Consider the following 22,272-nt stretch of genomic DNA (forward strand, 5'->3'; position numbering starts at 1 on the left):
GCTTAGCAGAGGCACAGCCCTAACAACAAGTGGGGTCCTGGGACACCGGCTTCAATGTTCTACCGTCAGAGCGCAGCAGCACTTTTATGGCCCCTTCCCATAAGCTTAGACCTGCCCCACATGTGCGATAGAAGTCTGATTAATCAAATTCAACTAACAAGAGCTTAGCTCTTCACTACATTTCTTTGAAAGAAAATGTGGTGGGTCGGGGGAGAAAAACAAGGGAAAAAAGAACAACAACCCTAGATTTTCCCCCAAAGCTCAACTTTCAGGCAATGGTCTTGGTAACATTTAAGGCACTCAATGCCATTTACCATGTCTATATCTTCAATCAAACTGACATTCCTTTACCCCAAGAGACTGTAAGATCCTAAATAATGAAATATTAAATTATGCCCCTACAAGATTAATTTAAAAAAAAAGAAAATGAACTAAAACTCTTAAATCACATCTAACCATTTTAATTCCTGGATATAACCATTAACTGAAGGTTTAAGTGATATAAATGGCCAGACATAGCAGACAACCAACAAAGACAGAATTGGCTTTAAAGTCTCATTGAAAAGTGATTCCTAGCCATATCATTGCACTGAACTGTTTCCCAGATTCCAATAGAGCAAAGAGTGGATATGAAAAATGAAAAGGCTATCTTCTCTTGCCTCTAACTGCTTCCAGCCCTATTTCTATTGTGAGATATATTTTAAACTATATGTTTTAATATTTTTATCAATGAGGCAAGAAGTCTAACCTAGTAAGTAAAATCAGATATTCTCCTATTTGCCGGATTCTTTAGAGCAAAAGAAAGTTGGGCCAGCAAGATGGTTCTTAGAACCTCAGCTAGAACCAAATTCAGGTTTTATGCATTTTCGTGATTCCCAAGGGTCACTGGGGCTTCACATGTCTTTTCACGGCAGGTCCATGAAAGAAATACTATAGTGGCTGTATTCGGAGGGGAAAAAGTTAGCTTCTCTCCTTTCACTGATTCGTTCACTTAATAAACAGTGTAAGATACTACATGAGCTAAGATCTATGCGGGGCGGGGGAGTGCATTTAACAAATGACTTAAATTTAAAGGCATTTCAGAAACCACTTAGCTTCAGAGTCATTTTAAAGCTACAGAACTAAGATGGCAGAACTGCTAGTGTCCACAACTTCTCTTTATCTCATCACTCAGTTTATTTTCTTCATAGCACTTATCACTATCTGAACCTAGACACGTTTACATGCACACGCGCGCATGTGTGTGTGTGTGTGTGTGTGTGTGTATTTTCTGGCTCCTCTTACTAGAATGTTAGCACCCCGAAAGTAGGCATCTTTACTTTTCACTTGCTGGCCAACTTTCAATTCTTAGAAAAGTGTCTAGCACACATTAGGTACTCAGTGGATATTTGTTAAGTGATTAAGATAAACAATAGAAAATGAGAAAAACATACTGACTTATCACACTGAGACTTGTGAGAGCCTAGAACAGGTGTGACCTTTACTCCAGTGAAAGATCGTGTTGATCTGCATAAAGAAGTGGAACTCAGCTACTAAGGAAAAGATGAGTTGGTAAGATGTAAACATTTCTTTGAATAGAAGATAACAAATTAACTTGCATACCAGATAGAAAAGCATTCATTTCTTCCCAAATAGGTCTGGGGACATCTTCAAGTCATACTGTATATTAGAATATTAGTGAAAAACTCTTCACTCAAGCTAGAATTGATTTGTTACATACCTATTGTTATTAAGAAAATTAATACTGAAACCTCAGAGATGTTAAAAAAAAAATTAGTAGCACACATCTTAAGTTACCACCAAAGGATGACTTTTATAAAATGCTACCTGAAGTTTTAATGAGTATGTATGAATACTAACTCTGATTTTAATAAAGAGTTCCTTTGTTTACCTCAGGTTATTTTGCAGCAAACACACTAGGATGAATGTAAATCTAAGCTCTCCTGGCAAACGTTGATCCAGGTGGTTCCTTTGTGGCACAGTGGATAACAATCTGCTTGCCAGTGCAGGAGACACGGGTTCCATCCCTGGTTGGGGGAAGATCCCATATGCTGTGGAACAGCTGAGCTCACACGCCACAGCTACTGAACCCGTACTCTAGAGCCAGGAGCCGCAACTATGGAGCTGAAGCCCCAGTGCCTTAGACCCTGCGCTCTGCAACAAGAGAAGCCACCGCAATGAGGAGCCTGCCCGCTGCAGCAAAGAGTAGCCCCTGCTTGCCACAACTAGAGAAAGTCCACAGGCAGCCAGGAAGACCCGGTGCAACCAGACCAAAAAAAAAGCTGAAGTTCTGGAACAATGGAAAACCAATTTCATTAACCATATTCTCACTGACTTTCCTCTTCATCTTCAGAAGCCAGTTTATTACAAGCAAGATTAAGTGAGACTGCTAAACAAAGACACATCAGAGGCAAGACTTTTAGTGTCACATGTTTTTAAAATATTTCTTTACTCAGATGGTGTCCATTCATTTACTCAGCAAATATTTACTTACCACCTGTCATCATAACCCAAGCTCCTTGCCAGAGATCAGAAGAAAGAAGCTATCAGAAATATTTACATTTGAAGAGATAAAAACTGGAAAAAGATCTCTTGGACTTCCAGTAAATGTGAAAATATTACAAAATTTTTCAAAAAGATGTTTCAACTTACATTTTGTTCTTCTGGTTCTAATTTGGGGATTTTGTGTGACTTGCGCTCTTCAGATCTAGCTGAGTCATGCTTGTTGCTCTTTTTCCTCTTTTCTTTTCTGCTTTCATGCTTTGACTTTGTGTGCTCACTTGCCTGGACTTCATTTAAAAGGTCTCCACAAAGGGAAGACTCAAACAATTCCCTGCCATTCTGGATAGTTTTGGTTATTTTTAGTTTAATTTCAGGTGAGCCAGTCTTCTTTGGAATCACAGTCTGTGGTACCGAAGGAGGAGGTGGTGGTGGCTGTGGAGGAGAAGGCTTTTCCAGAATTTCATGGGGTCGTGTGTTTGGAATTTCTGAATGGTAATAGTCAGTGGGGCTAAAGTTTCTAACTGCACCAAAGCCGTTGGCGGACCCATTGGGATACTGGTTATACGGCTGGTATTTGGTTTGAGTTTCATACATGCTGATGGACGGTGGGTAGCCATTCGTGAGTGGAGGAAGATCTTCTGTTGTGGGTGGGTACTGAAAGCCTTGCTGCAAGGTAGCTTCATATGGTGTCTGGCCACCATCTTCAACAATGTCACTGTTGTTATCAAAGGCATCCTCCTGGCGGATGTTGGCGGAGTCAATGAGTTGAGGTGGTTGCTGAATTGTGTTTCCCATGATCCCTTGCATGAAAGAGAAAGAGAAATCCATTGTTCTGCTCCAGCATCCTTAACTTTCCCTTTCTCTCATCGGGCCTAAAGTTTTAAAAGAGAGATCAAAAAGTGTTAGTTAATAACCTCAAAGGCTAGATGGCTAATCAATAGCAAAGAATTAAAAGAAAATATTCTGAAGCCCATTTTCATATCCAGATCTATACAAACACTGTTTTTAAAACAAGCAGCCAATGTGATTCTGACACAGAACAAACACTTTTTATTGTAAATGCTTATCTGTTTGAAACTCAATGACTGTCATAACAACTTGAGTAACAAAAATTTTGTCCTCTTTGCAAACATGCAAAATTGTTTTCACATTCCTTTGTTTCCCAAGTTAGAGATTATAAGTTTCAGTTAAAACTGGTAATTGCAAAATCAGCAGTGTCTTGACGCATACAAATTAAGTCCCATGGGAGTTTTCCTTGGATCATTCATGTTTTGTCCAGTGGTTCTGTTATTACAAAAATAATAAAATCTTACTGTAAATATTTTAAATACAAAATTTAAAAGGCCGAATAAGTCACGTGTAACCACGTAAATACTTCAGTGGGTATTCTTCTAGATCTTTCTCTATATATTTACACACAAAATATTTAAAATAGTTTAATCTGCGACTTGCTTATTCAACTTAAAATAAATCCTAGCTATCTTTCTACATCAGCCATATACAGATCATTCTCATACATCCTTCACTCTCTAAGTGGCTGTGGTCACACTGTAAACAACTGTGGAATCTACCATATTTAACCATGATAATCATTCAGTTGCTCACAACTCTTGGATATTATAAATGGGCTTACAGAAAACTTCCTTGAAACTGTATCTTTATGCATATATATATTTCTCTAGGACAGATTTGAAATTTAGATGATACTGTAAAACTGTTCTATAGAATAGCTTATTATAGGCTGTACCATATCAATTTATACTCATACCAACAGTGTGAGGGGACAGCTAGTTCCCATGCTCTCGCCAGTATCTAGTTGTTTTTAATCAGTGATATAGATAATAGAATCATCTTTACTTTTACAAAAGGCACATGTCAAGACCTATATACTGATGACCCGGATTCAGTAAATCTGGGGTGAGGCCTAGGGCATGAGTATTTTTTTTCCAGTTCTATATATATTTGTTATTTATTTTTAGTTGAAGGATAACTGCTTTACAATATTGTGTTAGTTTCTGTCATACACCAACTTGATTCAGCCACAGGTGTGCATATGTCCCCTCCCCATTGAACCACCCTCCCACTTCCCACCCCATCCCACCCCTCTAGGTTGTCACATGAGCTCCCTGAGTCATACAGCAAATTCCTACTGGCTATCTATTTTATATATGGTAGTGGATACACTTCCATGCTACTATCTCCATTCGTCTCACCCTCTCCTTGACCCCCTACCCTCCATGCCCACAAGTCTGTTCTCTATGTATGCATCTCCACTGCTGCCCTGCAGATAAGTTCGTCAGTACCATCTTTCTAGATTCCATATATAAAGCATGAGTATTTTAAGGCCACATTCCAGCTGATACTGATGCACACTGCTGGCCAGGTCACTGCTTTACTTACAGTTACTGTGCCTTCTCTAGAAGGTGTCTGGAATTGCCCACACCGTGTGACAATGTTACAGTATGGATGAGCATCTGTTAGGAAATGCTTTGAGACCACTCTGCTCTGTCATAGGTTTGACAGGTCCACATCCTGAGACAGGAGATTAAGGGACTGCCCAGATATAATTTTGAAAATCCTATAAACACCTCTTCTAAAAAGCTCTAAGGCTGAGAGGATTTCACTACTGTGTCAAGTCTGATGAGCTAACTGTAGATGGCAGAATGCAGGGAAGTGGATTCGGAGACTAGAGCCCAGTTCAATTCTGTGATTTACTGGTAATGTCCACCATCGTGGTTCTAGTAGAAAAACGATAAAGCAAGTAAGCCAAAACAGTGAAAGGAAGAAGGAAATAAAAGCTGACAACATTTTCCAAGGTGTATCCAATTAAACAGCTGTTTATTCTGATGTTTGCAAGTGGAATGAATGTTACCAGTTCTTAACTTGCAAATGAATGAATATGAGAGCTTACAGAAAACCAAACTGCCTTTACTGCTCTATACTGGAGTGAGGTTGGGGCGGGAGGGGGGGTGGGAGGCGGCAGCCACAGGATGTGAGAGAGCACTCCCACTTCCTTAGCATCTACTCTGGGCTGAGCACTTTTTATACATCTCACTTAATCCTCAAAACAACTCTTCAAGGTGGAGTGACTCCTGCTCACAGAGAAAGAAAGTGAGCTGCAGAGGCATTCTTAGGGGGCTTGCTTAAACCCCAATGCCAAGAAGGCTGAATCAGGATTCACATGTAGGCATCTCTGACTCTGAAGCCCAAGATTTTTGTCATTACGCCACTGCCACTTTCCTCAGGTGTTCAGTTCTGAGGATTTGTTTCTTCTGTTCAGGTATTGGGTTGGCCCAAAAGTTTGTCTGGTGTTTTCCATTACATCGTATGGAAAAACCCACATGAAACTTTTGGTCAACTCTATTCTTTATTGCTTGGTCACTGCTAAAACAACAACTAACCGTTTCACAATAACCACCACTAACACTTAAAAGAGAGTTTAGTATGTGCCAGAAGCCACTCTAAGAGCTCTATAAACAGGACACCATTTAATGCTCCCAATAGGCAGTCTGGTCTCAGAGTCTGTGTTCCTAACCAGCATATCATACTGATAATGCTCATAAAGGTTAGAAATCATTTATATATATAGCTTAAGAATTGAACTTTACCCTAATCTGACCCTTGACAAAAATATGTAGCTCAAAGACACAAGAAAGTATGTTCTAAATTCTGTAAACACACATGGGGCAAGTATACAGGTAGAATTCAACAGTTCTCCAAACTTCCAACTTGAAAGCAAGTTAAATACCAGCATTTGACATGATGCAATCTGTGTTTTTGGTTCTTGTAACTGTCATACTCAAGATCAGCTTCCAGATAATGTCCCATAGTCTTTAGAGGTTTTTCAGGCACATGCACTCAGGGACTGCAAGGAGATCAAACCAGTCAATCCCAAAGGAAATCAATCCTGAATATTCACTGGAAGGACCGATACTGAAACTGAAGTTCCAATACTGTGGCCACCTGATATGAAAAGCCAACTCATTAGAAAAGACCCTGATGCCAGGAAGGATTGAAGGCAGGAGGAAAAGGGAACAGAGGACGAGATGGTTGGATGGCATCACCAACTCAATGGATGTGAGTTTGAGCAAGCTCTGGGAGATGGCAGAGGATAGAGAAGCCTGGTGTGCTGCAGTCCATGGGGTCAAAGAGAGTCCGACAAGACGGAGCGACTGAACAACAACAACAATTCAGATTTCTGATACTTCTGACTTAGTTCCAAACACAAACTTCTAAGAAGTCTGGCATTTCCCCCTTCTCTTCTCTAGCCCTATAACCAAATATTTTATTTTAGTTTGAACTAAGAAAAGAAATAACATTACTATATTACAATTACAGCATAAAAGTTAGAGGGCTTCCCAGGTGGCACTAGTGGTAAGGAACCCATGTGCCAATGCAGGAGACCTAAGAGACAGGGGTTCAGTCCCTGGGTTGAGAAGATCCCCTGGAGAAGGAAATGGCGACTCACCCAAGTATTCTCGCCTGGAGAATCCCATGGATAGAGGAGCCTGGTGGTCTACAGTCCAAAGGATCACAAAGAGCTGGATACCACTAAAGCGACTTAGCACACACGCACGCATAAGAGTTTGCAGTTACACAGTGTTTTCACATACTTTGTTATTTGATCGGCAAAACAATCCTATACAGCTGACAGGGCAGGTGTTAACTTCATTTTTCAGATAACTACATTCAATATTTGCCGAATTTCCCAAGACTACAAAGCTAATTAGCGAGTAAGCCTGAAAAAGAATCAATCTCTTAGCTTTCTAATCCTGTGTTGTTTTCTACGAGATCCCATGCCAGAGACTATCCAACCACCCAGAGACAACACAAAATCATCTTGAGAGTTGTATGTTAAAGCTGAGCAGACTGTCCTTTCCTAACTCAGCTTTGCTTCCAGACTACCCTGCACTGCTCGCTGCTTCCACTGTTTTTCCAGCTCCCAGGCCAGGAGCCTCGGGTTCATATGAGGGTGACTGATTCTTCCTTCTCAGTGAAGCCATAAAACTAAACATTGGACAAGTCTAGTACCTATTCCTTTGAACTCTGATTTGTTCTTTTCCTTTTTTAAAAAACAATTTTACTTATTTTTGGCTGTGCTGGGTCTTCACTGCTGCTCAGGCATTTTTTTTCTAGCTGCAGAGAGTGCAGGCTCCTCTCTGGCAGCCACGTGTGTGCCTCTCCCTGCAGTGGCTTCTCCCGTTGTAGAGCATGGGCGCTAGGGTGTGTGGACTTCAGCAGTCACCGCTCCTGGGCTCCAGAGCACAGGCTCAGCAGTTGTGCTGCATGGGCTTAGCTGCCCTGGGGCATGTGCAATCGTCCCCGCCCAGGGATCAAATCCGTAGCTCCTGCATTGGCAGGCAGATTCTCTACCGCTGAGCCACCAGGGAAGTCCTTGATTTGTTCTCTGATTTCTATATCCATGTCAGGCCAGGCCCTCGTCAGCACCTGACCCTGGAACTAAAACAACTGATTTTCTAGGTATTTCTCACCTCTAGTCTCTTCCTGCACAGCTGCCAGGGGATGCTTCTAAAGCCAACCTGCACCGAGTCTGCTCCCATGTTGACGTTCTAAACTTCACACATCAAGTCTCTTCTGTGCCTTTCAAGATTTTCCACAATCTGATTTTTTTTTACCAACCCAAATTGCAAGGGCGTGAATGACCTTTTCTGAGCATCCACTGAGCCAGATATCTATAAACTGTGACCTAATATACTTTATTTAATCCTACGAAGCAAAGTATTATCCCCATCTTACACACGAGAAGGGATGGGGCTCAGAAAGATCATGTGATTTGCCCTTAGTCACGTGGCCAACAGAAGTTGAATAAAATGGTGAATTTGTATCCTTTAACTCCAGTGCAGTACCAAGTACTGCCAGGTGGTGCAGTGGTAAAGAGCCCGCCTGCCAGTGCAGGGGATGCAGCAGACACAGGCTCCACCCCTGGGTCGGGAAGACCCCCTGGAGGAGGAAAGGGTGACCTGCTCCAGGATCCTTGCTGGGAACTCCCCTGAACAGAGGAGCCTGGGGGCTACAGCCCACGGGTCGCAAAGAGTTGGACAGGACCAAGCAACCAAGCACAGGATGCTCTACATAGCAGCTGCCTCATAATCTTTGAACTACCCAAACTTCCCACTTTAACCCAATATGCTCCAGACACACAACCCAAGTGCCTGTCGGGCAGCTTCACTCACATCTCACAAGCGCCTTAAAATGTCTAATAGTGAACTCTCAGTTTCTATTTTACTTAAATGTGTCCTTCCCCTAGTCCTTCCCCTGAGAAGAAAATGAAACCTCCACCTACCAGCTGCCAAAGCCAGAAGCCTGGGAATCATGACACACCCCTTTCACTCACTCCTACTCTTGTCCAGCCGATCCATAAACTCCCTGAGCCTTACTCCCCAGGCAGCTGACTCACGCTGGTCTATCTCACTCCACCTCTGGTTCCTCACCGAGGCTCTTGCACAACCATCTCCCTGATCTCCACACAACCCACGTCCCCAGAGAATGGCCCGTCACCTTTAAAAAAAATGAATCCAATCGTGCGACCACCCCTTAAAATACAGCAGGAAAGACGAACAATAGGGAGGACTCACAAACGTCATTTTGAACGAAAGTGGTCAGACACGACGATTTCACTTACACAGTACACAGTGTGATTTCATTTACACAGGGGTCAGAAACAGGATGAAGTTAGGCCTAAATCTACGGGGACGGCTGTCAGAACAGTAGCTGCTTTCTTGAAAATGGTGCTGTAGACACTGGAAAGGGGCCACAGGGAGGTTTCTGAGCCGCTGGTTATGTTCGATTTATTCATCTAGATAGTAATGACATGATTTACTGAAATAAGCAAAAATAAGCAACAAAACCTTCAGTGCCCTCCCAGTGGCACTCAAGTAAAATCCGGGCACAGCATCATGCCTACGTGCTCAGGCCTCAGTTTGTAAACTACCAAAGTCATCTACCAACACTTGCCATAGAAGCATCGCACTCCGGCCACAGGGGCTTATCAATTTCTCAAATGTGCCCACTTCCATTTCTGTCATTGGAATTTTCACCTCTGTTGCTCCAACTACCTGAACACTCATTATCTCTCAGAGTAGACTTCTGTGGTCCTTAGCACCCTCTCCTCACTGAGTCTGTTTTGTGTCCTTCATAACAGCACTTACAATAACATGCCTTATACAAATATGCATTTACCTTTTTATGGTCTCTCTCCCTCATTCCACTGCATGCTCTATAAGCACAGGGACTATGGATATTTTATTCAAGGCTAGATATTCAATACTGTTCAATTAATAAATGAATGAAAGCATCTCTGACCTCAAAGGGCTTAAAACTAATATACCTTCACTGACCTGCAGGACCTCTGGGGATATTTCACCTATGATGTAACTCTACTCACCCACTAATCCCTGGTTTGGTAAAAAATGAGTTATGCTTATTGTAAAGAAAACAAACAAAACACTGACACCCATAGTTACATGGTCAACTGATCTTCCACAAAGGTGTCAAGTAATTCGAGGAAAAGGACTTCCCTGGTGACTCAGTGGTAAAGTATCCGTCTGCCAATGTAGAAGACATGGGTTCGATCCCTGGGTCAGGAAGATCCCCTGGAGAAGGAAATGGCAACCCACTCCAGTGTTCTTGCCTGGAGAATTCCATGGACAAAGGGGCCTGGAGGGTTATAGTCCATGGAGTCGCAAGAGAATTGGACACAACACAGTGACTGAACAGCAACAACAAATTCAAGGAAAAAGGATGGTATTTTCAACAGACAAGGCTGGGAAAAAATATGACTGGATAGCTGTATGGAAAAAGCAAACCTCACCCTTACTTTACTTTACAAAAAAATAATTAAAGTTAGTTCATAAACCTGGTACTGAAGTCAAACCATAAAACTTCTAGACTAAAAACATGGGAGAAAATATTCAATTGTGTTAGGCGAAGATATCTTCCACAGGATGCAAATATCATGACCTATGACAGAAAAAGATAGATAAAATGGACTTCAAAATTAAAAACTCTTGCTCTTCAAAAGACACAGTTAAAAGGGGAAAAAAGTGAATTACTGGCAGAGAGAAAGGTATCTGCAAAGTACATATCTCATAAAAAATATCCTTATACTCTTACATTCTAGGTAATGGGGAGAGACCCACCAAGGGTTTTTGAGCAAAAATGGGACAAGTGAAATGATGGTTTCAATATTCATCACTCCATAGGTGGCTTACTAGTTGCAAACAGAACTGTGCACAGGACAGAGTACTTCACACAAGGGAGTAGGTACGGTTTCACCAGAGGCAGGCCAGCTGGCCTCCTGGGCCTCGTGGTGTGATTCATGCACACATCATCATTCCCCAAGTCCTCTTCCCAGTGCTTACACCAAACCTCAAAATGAGGAAGCAATCAGACGAATCCAAAGTGTGGGACCTTCTCTCAGAAAACTGGCCCTGGCTCTTCAAAAAGTGAAAGTTACAAATAAAAGGTGGAAAGACCGCTCTTTATTTGAAAAGACCAGTGCAATTCGTGAACTTTGATTAAATCCTGGATGTAAACACAAGCATACACAGAGAGGTAAAAAACAGTGTTTAGGAGAAAATGAGAATTTAAAATGCAAACTAGGGGCTTCCCTAATGACCAAGACTCCCGTCTCCCCATGCAGGGGGCCCGGGTTCCAGCCCTAGGCAGAGAGCTAGATCCCACACACTGCAACTGCAAGTCCTGCCTGCAGCAACTAGGACCCAGCACAGCCAAAGAAATAAATATAATAATATTTCAAAAATAAATAAAATAACTAGCTATTAAACAACGGTGCTGTTAATTTTCAAGGGTATGATAACATTATTCTGTTAATGTAAGAGAATGTCCTTATTCTTAGAAGAGCTATGCTTAAATATTTAAAGTGTCCTAGGATCCACAACTTTCAAATGGTTTAACATTTAAACAGTACATATATCTAGAGTAAAACAAAGAAGGCAAAAAATGTTAACAACTAATCCAGGTGTCGACTATAATAGTCTTAATTTTCCTAAAGATTTGAAAAATTTTAAAGTGAAATGTTGGGGAAAAAAATAAAAATAAGTAATTTAGCTAAGGAGCTGGAAGAAATATTAAAAAGAAAAAGCAACTGCTTCTTAAGGCAGAACAGCATGCATTAAATCTTGACAGCATATTCTGACCAACTCAGCCAAACGGCTCACTGTATCATATTTTCTAGGAAGTCTAAGCATGAATAGAGCCACACTTTCTCATATTGCACCTCCAAATAACACAATAATGCAATCAATAAAGCAATTTTGATAATTTTTTTAAAAAGGTATTTTAGGACTATAAAATTCTTTACATAGTGATTTTTATACATACTGGAGTCTGGTGGCCAGCATTCAAACAGCAGATACACTAACTGATATAGAGAATTAGGAGGCAGAGATGCGGGTTCGATCCCTGGGTTGGGAAGATCCCCTGGAGGAGGGCACGGCAACCGACTCTAGTATTCTTGCCTAGAGAATTCCATGGACAGAGGAACCTGCTGGGCTGCAGTCCATGGGTTCGCACAGTTGCACACAACTAGTGACTAAACATCAACAACAGTGTTGCTGTAGGAATTAAGAGAATCCATGAGCAGTACTTTGGACAACGCCCAGAGTTAGAGCTCAGTATCTGTTAGCTGTTACCATAATATTATCATTCAGCACTGGGCACACAGAACTTATGAAAAACCTGATCTCTGACCCAAAGGCATTTACAATGTCTTTAGTAGATAAGACAAGATAGGATATTTAGGTCAAGACTCATAAAAGAGTAAACAATGTAAACAACGTTAAACAGAAGGTGACTAAGAACTGCACTGTGTGTCATCACAATCACAGCAGACCTCTGAGAGCAGTGCTCAAGCAGGCAAGGAGGCCTCTAGACCATGAAAGATAGGCAGGGTTGGGGGTTAGGTGTTCTTCACCCACACATTTTAAAACTACTCCACGGGAGTCATCAAAAACTCTCACACCTTTGTCATTAACAAATCCCTGATAAAGATGTTTTAAACTTTTTTGTATTACTAAAGTAATAGTAATAATGACTAGCATTTGAGGACTTAACTACACGTCAATACTATCTCAAATGCTTCACATTTGTGTGATTATTTCACTCCCTAAAACAGGTCTTTGACAGAATACTATTACTACCCCCATTTCACAAGTGAAAATGAAGGCCAGTGTGATTAAGTGACTTCCTCAGCCAGACATCCTGTAAATGGAGAATCCACACAGAGGCCCTCTGCCCCACAGTCAGACTGGCTCTTGACAAGTAAACGCATTGCCCACAGTCCCTAAGTATGTCAAGTAAATAGCAACACAAACATTCACTTTACTGAATTACTTACTGAAGTAATTATTTACTGAAATCATAACGCACACTTCCTGAGTGTTAGCTCCACTGCCCAGAGCTAACAATTTGGTGGGAGACGTAATGGACTAGTGTTTGGCCCATTGTAATATGTAGTTCCAAGTAAATGAAACCACCACAGGCTAACAATTTAGAACAAATTCTTCCTCTAACCAGTATTTTCACACTGGTTTTTAAGATGAAAAGAAATCAGTGAATGAAAAAAAAAGAGAGATGAAAAGAAATCAATGAACAAATACTTTTTCCTTATTTTTGGTGAAGCTGTTCACAAACATCTTTTATAGTTTTATTTGTTTGTTTATTTATGGCTGTTCTGGATCTTCGTTGATGCATGGTCTTTTCTCTAGTCATGCTATGCAAGCTCTAGGCGCACGGGCTGCAGCAGTTGTGGTATGTGGGCTGAATAACTGTGGCTCCCAGGCTCTAGAGCCAGGCTTGGTAGCTGTGGCACACGGGCTTAGTCGCTCCGAGGCATGTGGGATCTTCCCTGACCAGGGATCAAACCCGTGGCAGGAGGATTCTTTACCACTGTGCCATCAGGGAAGCTCCATAGACGTTTCTAAAGGAAAACAGTTGAAAATTATCAAATAAAGCTTTAGGCCATTTGTTCTCCAGCTTATTCAGGAGAGGAGTGATAACAGAAAAGTTTACTTAAGTCAATCTCAGATACAAAGTCTTAAAAAAAAAAAAGCATATGATGTTTCAGATGAACAGTTGAGCTACTCAAGTATTCATGACATGTTAAATGTAAAGTCTAAGTCACCATAACAAATTCTTATCCTAATGTGAACAATTTCCTCTTGTAGACTGTACATACTGCTGGATTCTACTTTACAGAATTACACACCGAGCTGTATGTACTTATTTTCCTATATTTAACATCAGTTTCTTCTCCACAAGAAAAAAAAACTTCATATTTCATTATAGGTTAAAATTCCTCATACTGACATCATTATTCAGGCTTTTTGGAATCAGAAGTAGCTCTAAAGGTGTCATATAAATAACACATTTTTATCTTCAGACCCAATTACCCCTTCAATACATTCCTAGGTTACTTAATTTGTAAATCTAACCACATCACTTTCCTGTTTAAAAGCCGTCAATGATTTCTAGAAAAAGACAACAAAGCACACAGGCCCTCCAAGCAAGGTCCCCAACCCCATCTCCAGCCTCAAGTCACTTCTGTACACTGGTAATGTCAAGTTACTTGGAATGTCTGTACACGCTGGGATTTCACACCACTGTGCCTTTACTAATAGTGTCTCCTAAGCCTGCCGTGCTGAGTCACTTCAGTCATGTCCCACTCTATGTGACCCCACGGACTGTAGCCCACCCAGCTCCTCTGTCCATGGGATTCTCCAGGCAAGAATACTGGATTGGGTTGCCATGCCCCTCTCCAGCGGCTCTTCCTGACCCAGGGATCAAACAGCCATCTCTTACACCTGACCTGCATCAGCGGGTGGGTTCTTTACCACGAGCACCACCCAGGAAGCCCAATACGCTCTTTTACTTTTTTTTTGTTTGCTTGACTTATTTAACCATCTTGAACTCAGAAAGTCATTTCCTAGCAGTACTCACTTAAGTTCCATGCTAGTGTGAGTAACTTTTCTGTTTCCTAAGATAAATAATACCTCTTAGAATTCACCATGCAACTGACTGTGTGATTTTCTTAAGAGCACGAAGTAATTTTATTCATCCATATGCTCCTAGAACCCAAACTGAAGGCTAGAGAAGGGGCTTCAGTGAATCTTTGAAACTAAACTATATGAACTTAAGGGAGCTATTACATATAAATGAACTGTTTCAAAGAGAGTTGAGGATCTTTCTATGAAGAATGCAAGATAATATAAAGGCAACTGTGGTCTCCTCAGGAATATCCTTGGCAAAATCTAACCATTCTCCAAGCCATTACTGAGATTCTCCTTAGTTCTGGACTATGCTTCCCTGTGAGGCTTAAAGCCCCGAGAGACTGACATGAAGTCAAATGCATTTCCAAGGAGAGTCTACTAACCCAATGAAAGACTGAAAGATATAAAAAAACTCCTTTATAAGCAGATCTATTTAAAACCCCAGTGTTAACCAATTTTTACTTTCTGCCTAGAATGATGTATGTGTAGGAGAATGAGCTATAATGTTCCCAAAGTGCCTTGTTTTCTCTGATACAAATATATTTACAAGGACCTGGTTCAGAGGATTCTGGAAAGTGTTCACCACATCAAGATGTTAGGGAGTGGGCTAGTATGCCGTGGGGATACAGTCTGAAAACGGGGCCCCTTTTCCCAAGGATGGGAAAGGAGCTAGAGGTGGAGATCTGAGCGGTGGGGTTAAGCCAAACTCCTGAAGTGACCCTTTCCTCTTCACCCGACTCCTCTCAGACATCCAGTTTTTCAAAGTCCTGTGCTTCCAAGCCTGATCTCACTTTAGTTCCTGCCAGGCTCACGTGTGTACCACATTAGCACCCCAGTGACCTGAAGATTTTACGTAACTGTTTTATGTATATATGCAAATATACAAATGTCAACATTTTAAGTAATCTGATAAACTCTTTGGAACCATGCAAAAAACAGAAATAAAACCCTAGTGTTATTAATACTGCAGATATGAAATTCAGAATATGGAAGCTCTCTAGCTCAAACTGTCAAAGTCATAGTTAACTGACTTAGCATGAACACGAATCCTTATTTTTGAAACCTATTCCAGTTGTTATAATCAATCTTACTAAAATACACAGTGTACTTGATATATCTACATTACAATTTTTACAGCTAAAGAAAAATAGTAGAATATAACATGATTCCCACAACACAGAAGAGGGTGGCCTCCCTTTACTCCAGGATAAACAAGGGATCCAGATGTTTCTTTATGTGAACTGCACAAGAAATATTTTTCAAGGTTTATGATAAATCCACAGTCTGCATGTGTTTCTATAGTAACAGTGCACGCAGACAGTCTACAGTTGTGAACCAGCTATGCTGTTTCTTGAAAACCTGGCATTTTTACTGTTTGATGATTTCTATGGCAAACCTCTATAAAAACAATACATAATGTTCAAAATTTAGAGGTCATTTGTGCTTTAAAGCAAAAAAAAGATATTAAATTTAAGTATATACATGTTGAAGTATAACAAGAGAAAGCTATCAAATATATTCATATACTGATTTCTAACTGAATGATCACTAACATTTGAAAGTCAGATCCTGTATTTGAAATCAGTTGAATACATACAAGCATTACCCCTCCAGAAAATGTCAACTGAGACTCATATTTAATGACAGAATATGAAGATTTCTTGGTGACAGCATCAAGGAAGTCATTTTACTATTTTTTCCCCAAATCTACACCAAGAAGAAAATGGTAACAGGAGTTAATTTTATTTTTTTTAAAAAGGGTCTATTATTTTTAGTACATAGGTCTGCAAAGGTAAAACCAGGGCCTCTATAAAGTAAAAACTTGAAAAAACATGCAGAATCTATATAGGAAGAATGCTAAAATCCCCTAAATGCTAGGAGACTCCTTTCTTTTTGCTTATATGCTCTGTTCATATTTTAATCACATCTATGATCAGAGTGATCTTTTGACTATAAGCTATAAATCCTGTATCACCCATTTTGGCTTTCATAATTTAAAAATTGTTTGTTAGTAATGTAATTACAAAAGTGTATTGTAACAGAGGTATATTATTTTGTTATAATTTTCTGTTTTAAAACTGTGAGTCATTCACCCTTTTTGGAAATAAGAGAGAAATATTTTTAAAGAGCCCAAACACACACCTTTAAAAATCAGGAAACATAAACTGCTACTAAGTATGAACAAGATGCAAATTATGTTAAAAATTGGTATTCTTCCTTCACAAGCCTTTCGACATTTTTACTTCACTGCACACTCAAAAAACTGGGGGTGAAAGTTATGAAAAAAAAATCAGGCATTTGGTTCTAAGAACTTGATCATGCCTCTTTAGTACCAAAAAGAGAATGAGCAATAATATTTACCTTTTAATCACTAAAAGTAGCTAGAATTGATAGCATCTAATCTGGCTATCTGGCTATGCTATAGACAAAAAGCACTAACTGAATCTGGTACAGTGACTACACAACTCAATGTCAATCTTTCAAATGAAGTGTGTCTGGCTTGAAAATCTTTAATCAAGGAAATTTTTTTGTTTGCTCAGTGGCTAAGTCAAATCCAACTCTCTGTAACACTATGGACTGGAGCATGCCACTGTCAAGCAAATACAAAGTTAATAAATTGAAGTGGTGTTCCATTCGTTTTTAAGTTATCTTTTGAAGGAACTAAAACTGTATCAGTTTACAAGATTTAACATTTATTCACACAAAAAAAGTACTTCTAAAAGCATTCAAGAGTTACACAGTTGGTAGTTACAGCGGTCTATCCATATCTGTAACTATAGTGGTATAAAAGCAAATTATTTCTGACAAATTGGGCATTTTCTCTCAGTTTGTTAAATTCCCATGATAATACAAAGGCTTGAATTTGGAGGCTGCTACATAAATATATTAACTCTACAGGTACTTTTAATTTCCTTTTGACTTTGGAATGAAAATTTGAGGGTGTCAAAATCATGAGGTTTGAAAAGAGTGCTGGTCAAACTTCTGAATCATTTAAAGAGGTTTACTACCATTCTGATTGAGGCTAACTCTTTGAAAGTTTAATGCGAAAAAAAAAAAAAAGTGCGGGGAATTCCCTGGTGGTTCAGTGGTTAGGACTCTGTGCTTTCACTGTGGGGGACTTGGGTTCAGTCCTTGGTCAGGGAACTAAGATCCTGCAAGCCAAGTGGTGCAACCAAAAAAAAAAACAAAGTTAAAATTTCATGTTATGATTAAGGGGAAAATATTTTCTTTTCTGAACTATATTTCAGCAATTATACTAATAAAACATTAATTCTCCAAATGATACCAAGGCTCACAGTATTTTAGTATGTTAAATAAATGTTCTTTATTAGTAAACCTTATCTGGGTACATGACTTAAAGGTACTTTCCGACGTAGCCTTCTAAAAAGAACTCTAAGCTGGTGACTAATTTCTGGGTTAAACTGGAAAATCTGCTTGCTTTAAAAAATAAACAATTCAGGAGAGACTATATTTCCTGTATATTGTCACATGATTTTACTCATCTATCCACCAAGATACAAAAGGAATCACATCATTTTTATATAATTACCAACAACATCTACCCAAATCAAAATAGTCTTGCTCCATCCATATCTCATAAACTCAAGATGCATCAAAAATACTCCTCTAGAACAGGATTTGTTACAGGACATTTATTCATCAAGCAATTAAGCAAAAGTGTAAGACTGGCCACTCTCTTCAATAAATGAAGAAATAAAATCTGAATCTGATGCTTAAACAATAAAAATGAAACAGAAATAAATACTGGTAAGGTTTTCTCTTCTTACTCCCCACTAAGATACAGTATTATAGTTCTACTTTCTTAAAAGACACAGTAATATTCCTACAGAATGCCCTGCTAATCTGTCAATTTGACTCAATTTAAATAAGTGAATGCTGTCACAGAAGGCTATATAGTATCTTGTTCCATTTATGTGAAATGTCCAGAATAGGTAAATCCATAGACAGAAAGCAGAGTGGTGGTTACGGGGGCATAAGAGGAGGAAACAACGGGGAGGCTATATCAAAAGGAATGCTCTAAAATAAAAGAAATCAAGAAAGTATTTGCATATACTTCTTAACAATAAAGTCTACAATATCCATACAAAGATTTACTGGTTTGGACACACATATACAATGTACTCAAAATATAAAGCTCTACATTTAGTAACCTACAGTGATTAAAAGGCAAGGTACTGGCAAAGAGACAGACAATGAAACAGACCTGAGACACAGACCTAAGCTCACACAGGAATTTGGCATGGAACAGAGGAGTCATGGCAGATGAGTGAAGAAAGGATAGGAGATTCAAAGAATGGTACCGGACAACTTTATCCACATACGAAAAAAATTACACCCTCACCACATAATATACCAACCACCTCCAGGTGAAATAAAGACCAGACATAAAAAGTCAAAAATTAAAAACTTCTAAGGAAAAACAAAAACATAAAATGGAAGTAGATAATTATGAACTTAAAGTGGGGAAGGACTTCTTAAACAATACATAGAGAGTACAAAACACTGATGAATAAAATCAACAATATATTTTTTTAAACTGTACGTCAAAAGATAACACAAATGAGTGAGAAGACAATTCTCCAGACCAGGAGAAGATAAACGAAGTGCACAGAGCAGAGCTGGGTTCTACCCTCCAACCTTCTGCCAGATCTGCTCAGTTCTGGCTATGTTCACTGGCTGTGCTCTGCCATTTCTCATCTGAATTCGAGTAGCAACTTCAAGCCGTTCTTCCTGCTTCCAAAGTTGTCCACCTCCAATCTACTCTCTCTAGTATTGACAGTACTTAAAAACACACCCCCCCCCCAAAAAAAAGGGATAACTTCCCATGGCTCTCCACGCCTTAAAATAACTCCAGAAAGCAAATGCCTTTTCTAGATTTGGCCCCTGCCTACTTGTCCAGCCTTCTCTCATCCTGCTTCCGTTTTCTGACCTTGGCTTCCACCTTTCTCTCATTTCCTCTCTCATTGATCACTCAGCTTTTAAGCTTCTGTTCGGATGTGTTAAAATGCCCCAAGAAGCTTTTCCAGACCACCCCTCACCCACCCTCTGAAGACCGACACCACATCCTACCTATACCCTACTAGAGCACTAATACACCAGAGAGAGCCATCGTCTTGAGCTACAGGAAGGGTATGTATGCAAGTGAACATAATCTCAAAACATCCGTGTAAGAAATAAAATACTTGATTACATCCAGTCTGGATACCAGATGCTGTCTGCTAATTGCCCTCTGTAGGCTGAGACAATGTTGGGCCGTTCATTCCAGCTCCTCCTTCCTTCCTATTCTGCTGCTGCTACAATGGGAGGGAGACCAAAAGTTGCAACCAGGTTGCCCCACCCCAATCCATACAGGTTCCTCTGATAAAGCATGTTGTTTACTGAGCACCTACTATGTACCGGTCACCACACTAAGCACTAAAACTGTAGAGATGAAAATTCAGACGTGGTTCCTGGAATCACACAGGTGCACTACTACTGGAGAGAGGAAAAAAGCGTGCAGGGAAAGTGCTGGAGATGAGGCCCCATTAAATGCACTCATTCATTTCATGTGGAGGGCCTGTCTTATGTTTGGTCCTAAGTGCTAGAGATAAAAGATGAGCAAGACAAGAGTCTCTGTGGACACAAAGGGACAAGTGCCCTGGAAGCCAAAGGAAAGCATCTGAGGGTGAGAAGCGGGGGGATGTGGGACTGAGAGGATTCAGGGGACCTCAGACATTTCCAGGTATAGGAAAACAAACAGTCCTAAACTATGGAAGGGAGGGGAGTTACATTAACCGCCATCACCTAAAACAATTAAGAGCTTCCCTGGCATCTTAGTTTCACATCTTCTAAATGATCTAGATAAAAGTGAAACTAATAAAAGTGAAAAAAGTGAAAGTTAAGTCACACAGTCCCGTATTTGCGATCCCATGGACTGTAGCTTGTCCGACTCCTCTGTTCATGGAATTCTCCGGGCAAGGGAGTACGGGAGTGGGTTGCCATCCCCTGCCATTTCCGGGGGATCTTCCCTACCCAGGGATCAAACCCGGGTCTCCTGCATTGCAGGCAGATTCTTTACTAACTGAGCCGCCAGATACACCCTTTTTTTGATCATTTATAGGCTAATACAAAACCCGGACTAAACACAAAATCACTTTCTATTAGTATGCCAACCTGTATTAGAGGCGTCTTTGAGTAACTTCAGCATTCAGAGAATTGCCAAATGTGTTCTGATTTCTAAAGTTCATATTTATCTTTAATTTCCAAAGCAAAGGGTAGCCATGCCTTCTATGGTCATGGAAAAACCAACCAACCAACAAGACAAAACTGATACTTCACGTCTACCAGAGGTACTGGGTACTTTTATGTTTTGCTCACTGCTGTTAACTCTATCCTCCAGCACAGTTAGGGAATGAACAAGGCTGCTAAATGAATACAGGAAAGGCAGAAGAGACGAAAGGAAATTAGAACCTCTATCTTATTGAATGTTCATTTCCAACCAGGTAATGAAGACAGAATTAAGTACGATTTGGCTATCAAACTACAGTCAAAAGTACAGCCCCAGGGACTTCCCAGCAGTCTGGTGTTTAAGACTTCACCTTCCAGTGCAGGGTGTATGGCTTTGATCCCTGGTTGGGGAGCTAACATCCCATGTGCCACACAGTGCAGCCTCAAACTGAAAAAAAAAAAAAAAAAAACGAGGAGGGGAGAAGTACAACCCCAAATCACAGCCTTAGTATTTACCATAGAAGGACTTCAACTTCATAATCTAAAATTATGCAGATAATTCCAATGTGTACCTCATCAGATGTGCATGTTATACTAATCTCTAAAATTACTGACATTTCCCAAGAGCCAAATATGAGTTATCAAATCAAATTTTGTCTTTAGCATCTGGACTTGACGTAACCGGAAGTGATCTGGTGCTGTTCTGGTGGTCCGGTGGTTTAAGACTCTGTGCTCCCAATGCAGGGCGCCCCCACTCCATCCCTGGTCAAGGAACTAGATCCTACCTGCCACAACTAAGAACTGGTGCAGCCAGGTATTTTAAAAAGTGGTCCAAAATTCAAACATATGACTGAGAATCAGACTGAGAAAGCAACACAACTCATCAAGTTCACACTCTGAAACAAGGGTTTTCAGCATCGGCACTGCTGACATTTGAGAAGGCTGTCACGTGGATTCAAGATATTTATCAGCATTCTTGCCTCTACCCACTAGATGCCTGTAGTCCACCTGCCAGTAATAATTTTTTTAAAAAGTCTCTAAGCATTGCCAAATGTCCCTTGGAGGGCAAAATCAGCCTTGGGTTGAGAACCACTGCCCTAAAAGGATGTTGACCAAAATGTAAATCCTTACTAGAGTCTGTTCTCTTTTGTTTTGTCTTTTGCTTCTCTGTTGAGTCTATGAAGAACAAATAAAGGGCTTCCCTGGTGGTTCAGTGGTTAAGAGTCTCCCTTGCAGCGCAGGGGACACCTGTTTGATCCCTGGTCTGGGAAGATCTCATGTGCTGAGGAGCAACTGAGCCCACACTCCGCAACTACTGAAGCCTGTGCGCCTAGAGCCCATGCTCAGCAACAAGAGAACCCATCGCAATGAGAAGCCCGCACACCGCAAGGAAGAGTAGCCCCCACTGCTGCTGCTGCTGCTGCTAAGTCGCTTCAGTCGTGTCCAACTCTGTGCGACCCCATAGACGGCAGCCCACCAGGCTCCCCCGTCCCTGGGATCCTCCAGGCAAGAG

The 22,272-nt window shown here is 40.5% G+C and overlaps 1 protein-coding gene across 4 annotated transcripts in view; it reads right to left on the minus strand.

Moving 5' to 3' along the window:
* The window catches only part of NSD3 (nuclear receptor binding SET domain protein 3), a 108,121-nt gene that overhangs the window by 70,417 nt on the left and 15,432 nt on the right, over window positions 1-22,272 (minus strand). For all 4 annotated transcript variants that reach the window (XR_005721474.1, XR_005721473.1, XM_040242943.1 and 1 more), the window contains exon 2: window positions 2,653-3,374. Coding sequence is in view for 2 of the 4 variants with exons in the window: in XM_040242943.1 (XP_040098877.1) it covers window positions 2,653-3,330 (678 nt within the window). In the remaining 2 variants the exon portion in view is untranslated. The remainder of the gene's footprint in view (window positions 1-2,652; window positions 3,375-22,272) is intronic.

This window comes from Oryx dammah, unplaced genomic scaffold, assembly GCF_014754425.2.
Source record: "Oryx dammah isolate SB20612 unplaced genomic scaffold, SCBI_Odam_1.1 HiC_scaffold_7, whole genome shotgun sequence".
Lineage (NCBI taxonomy): Eukaryota > Metazoa > Chordata > Mammalia > Artiodactyla > Bovidae > Oryx > Oryx dammah.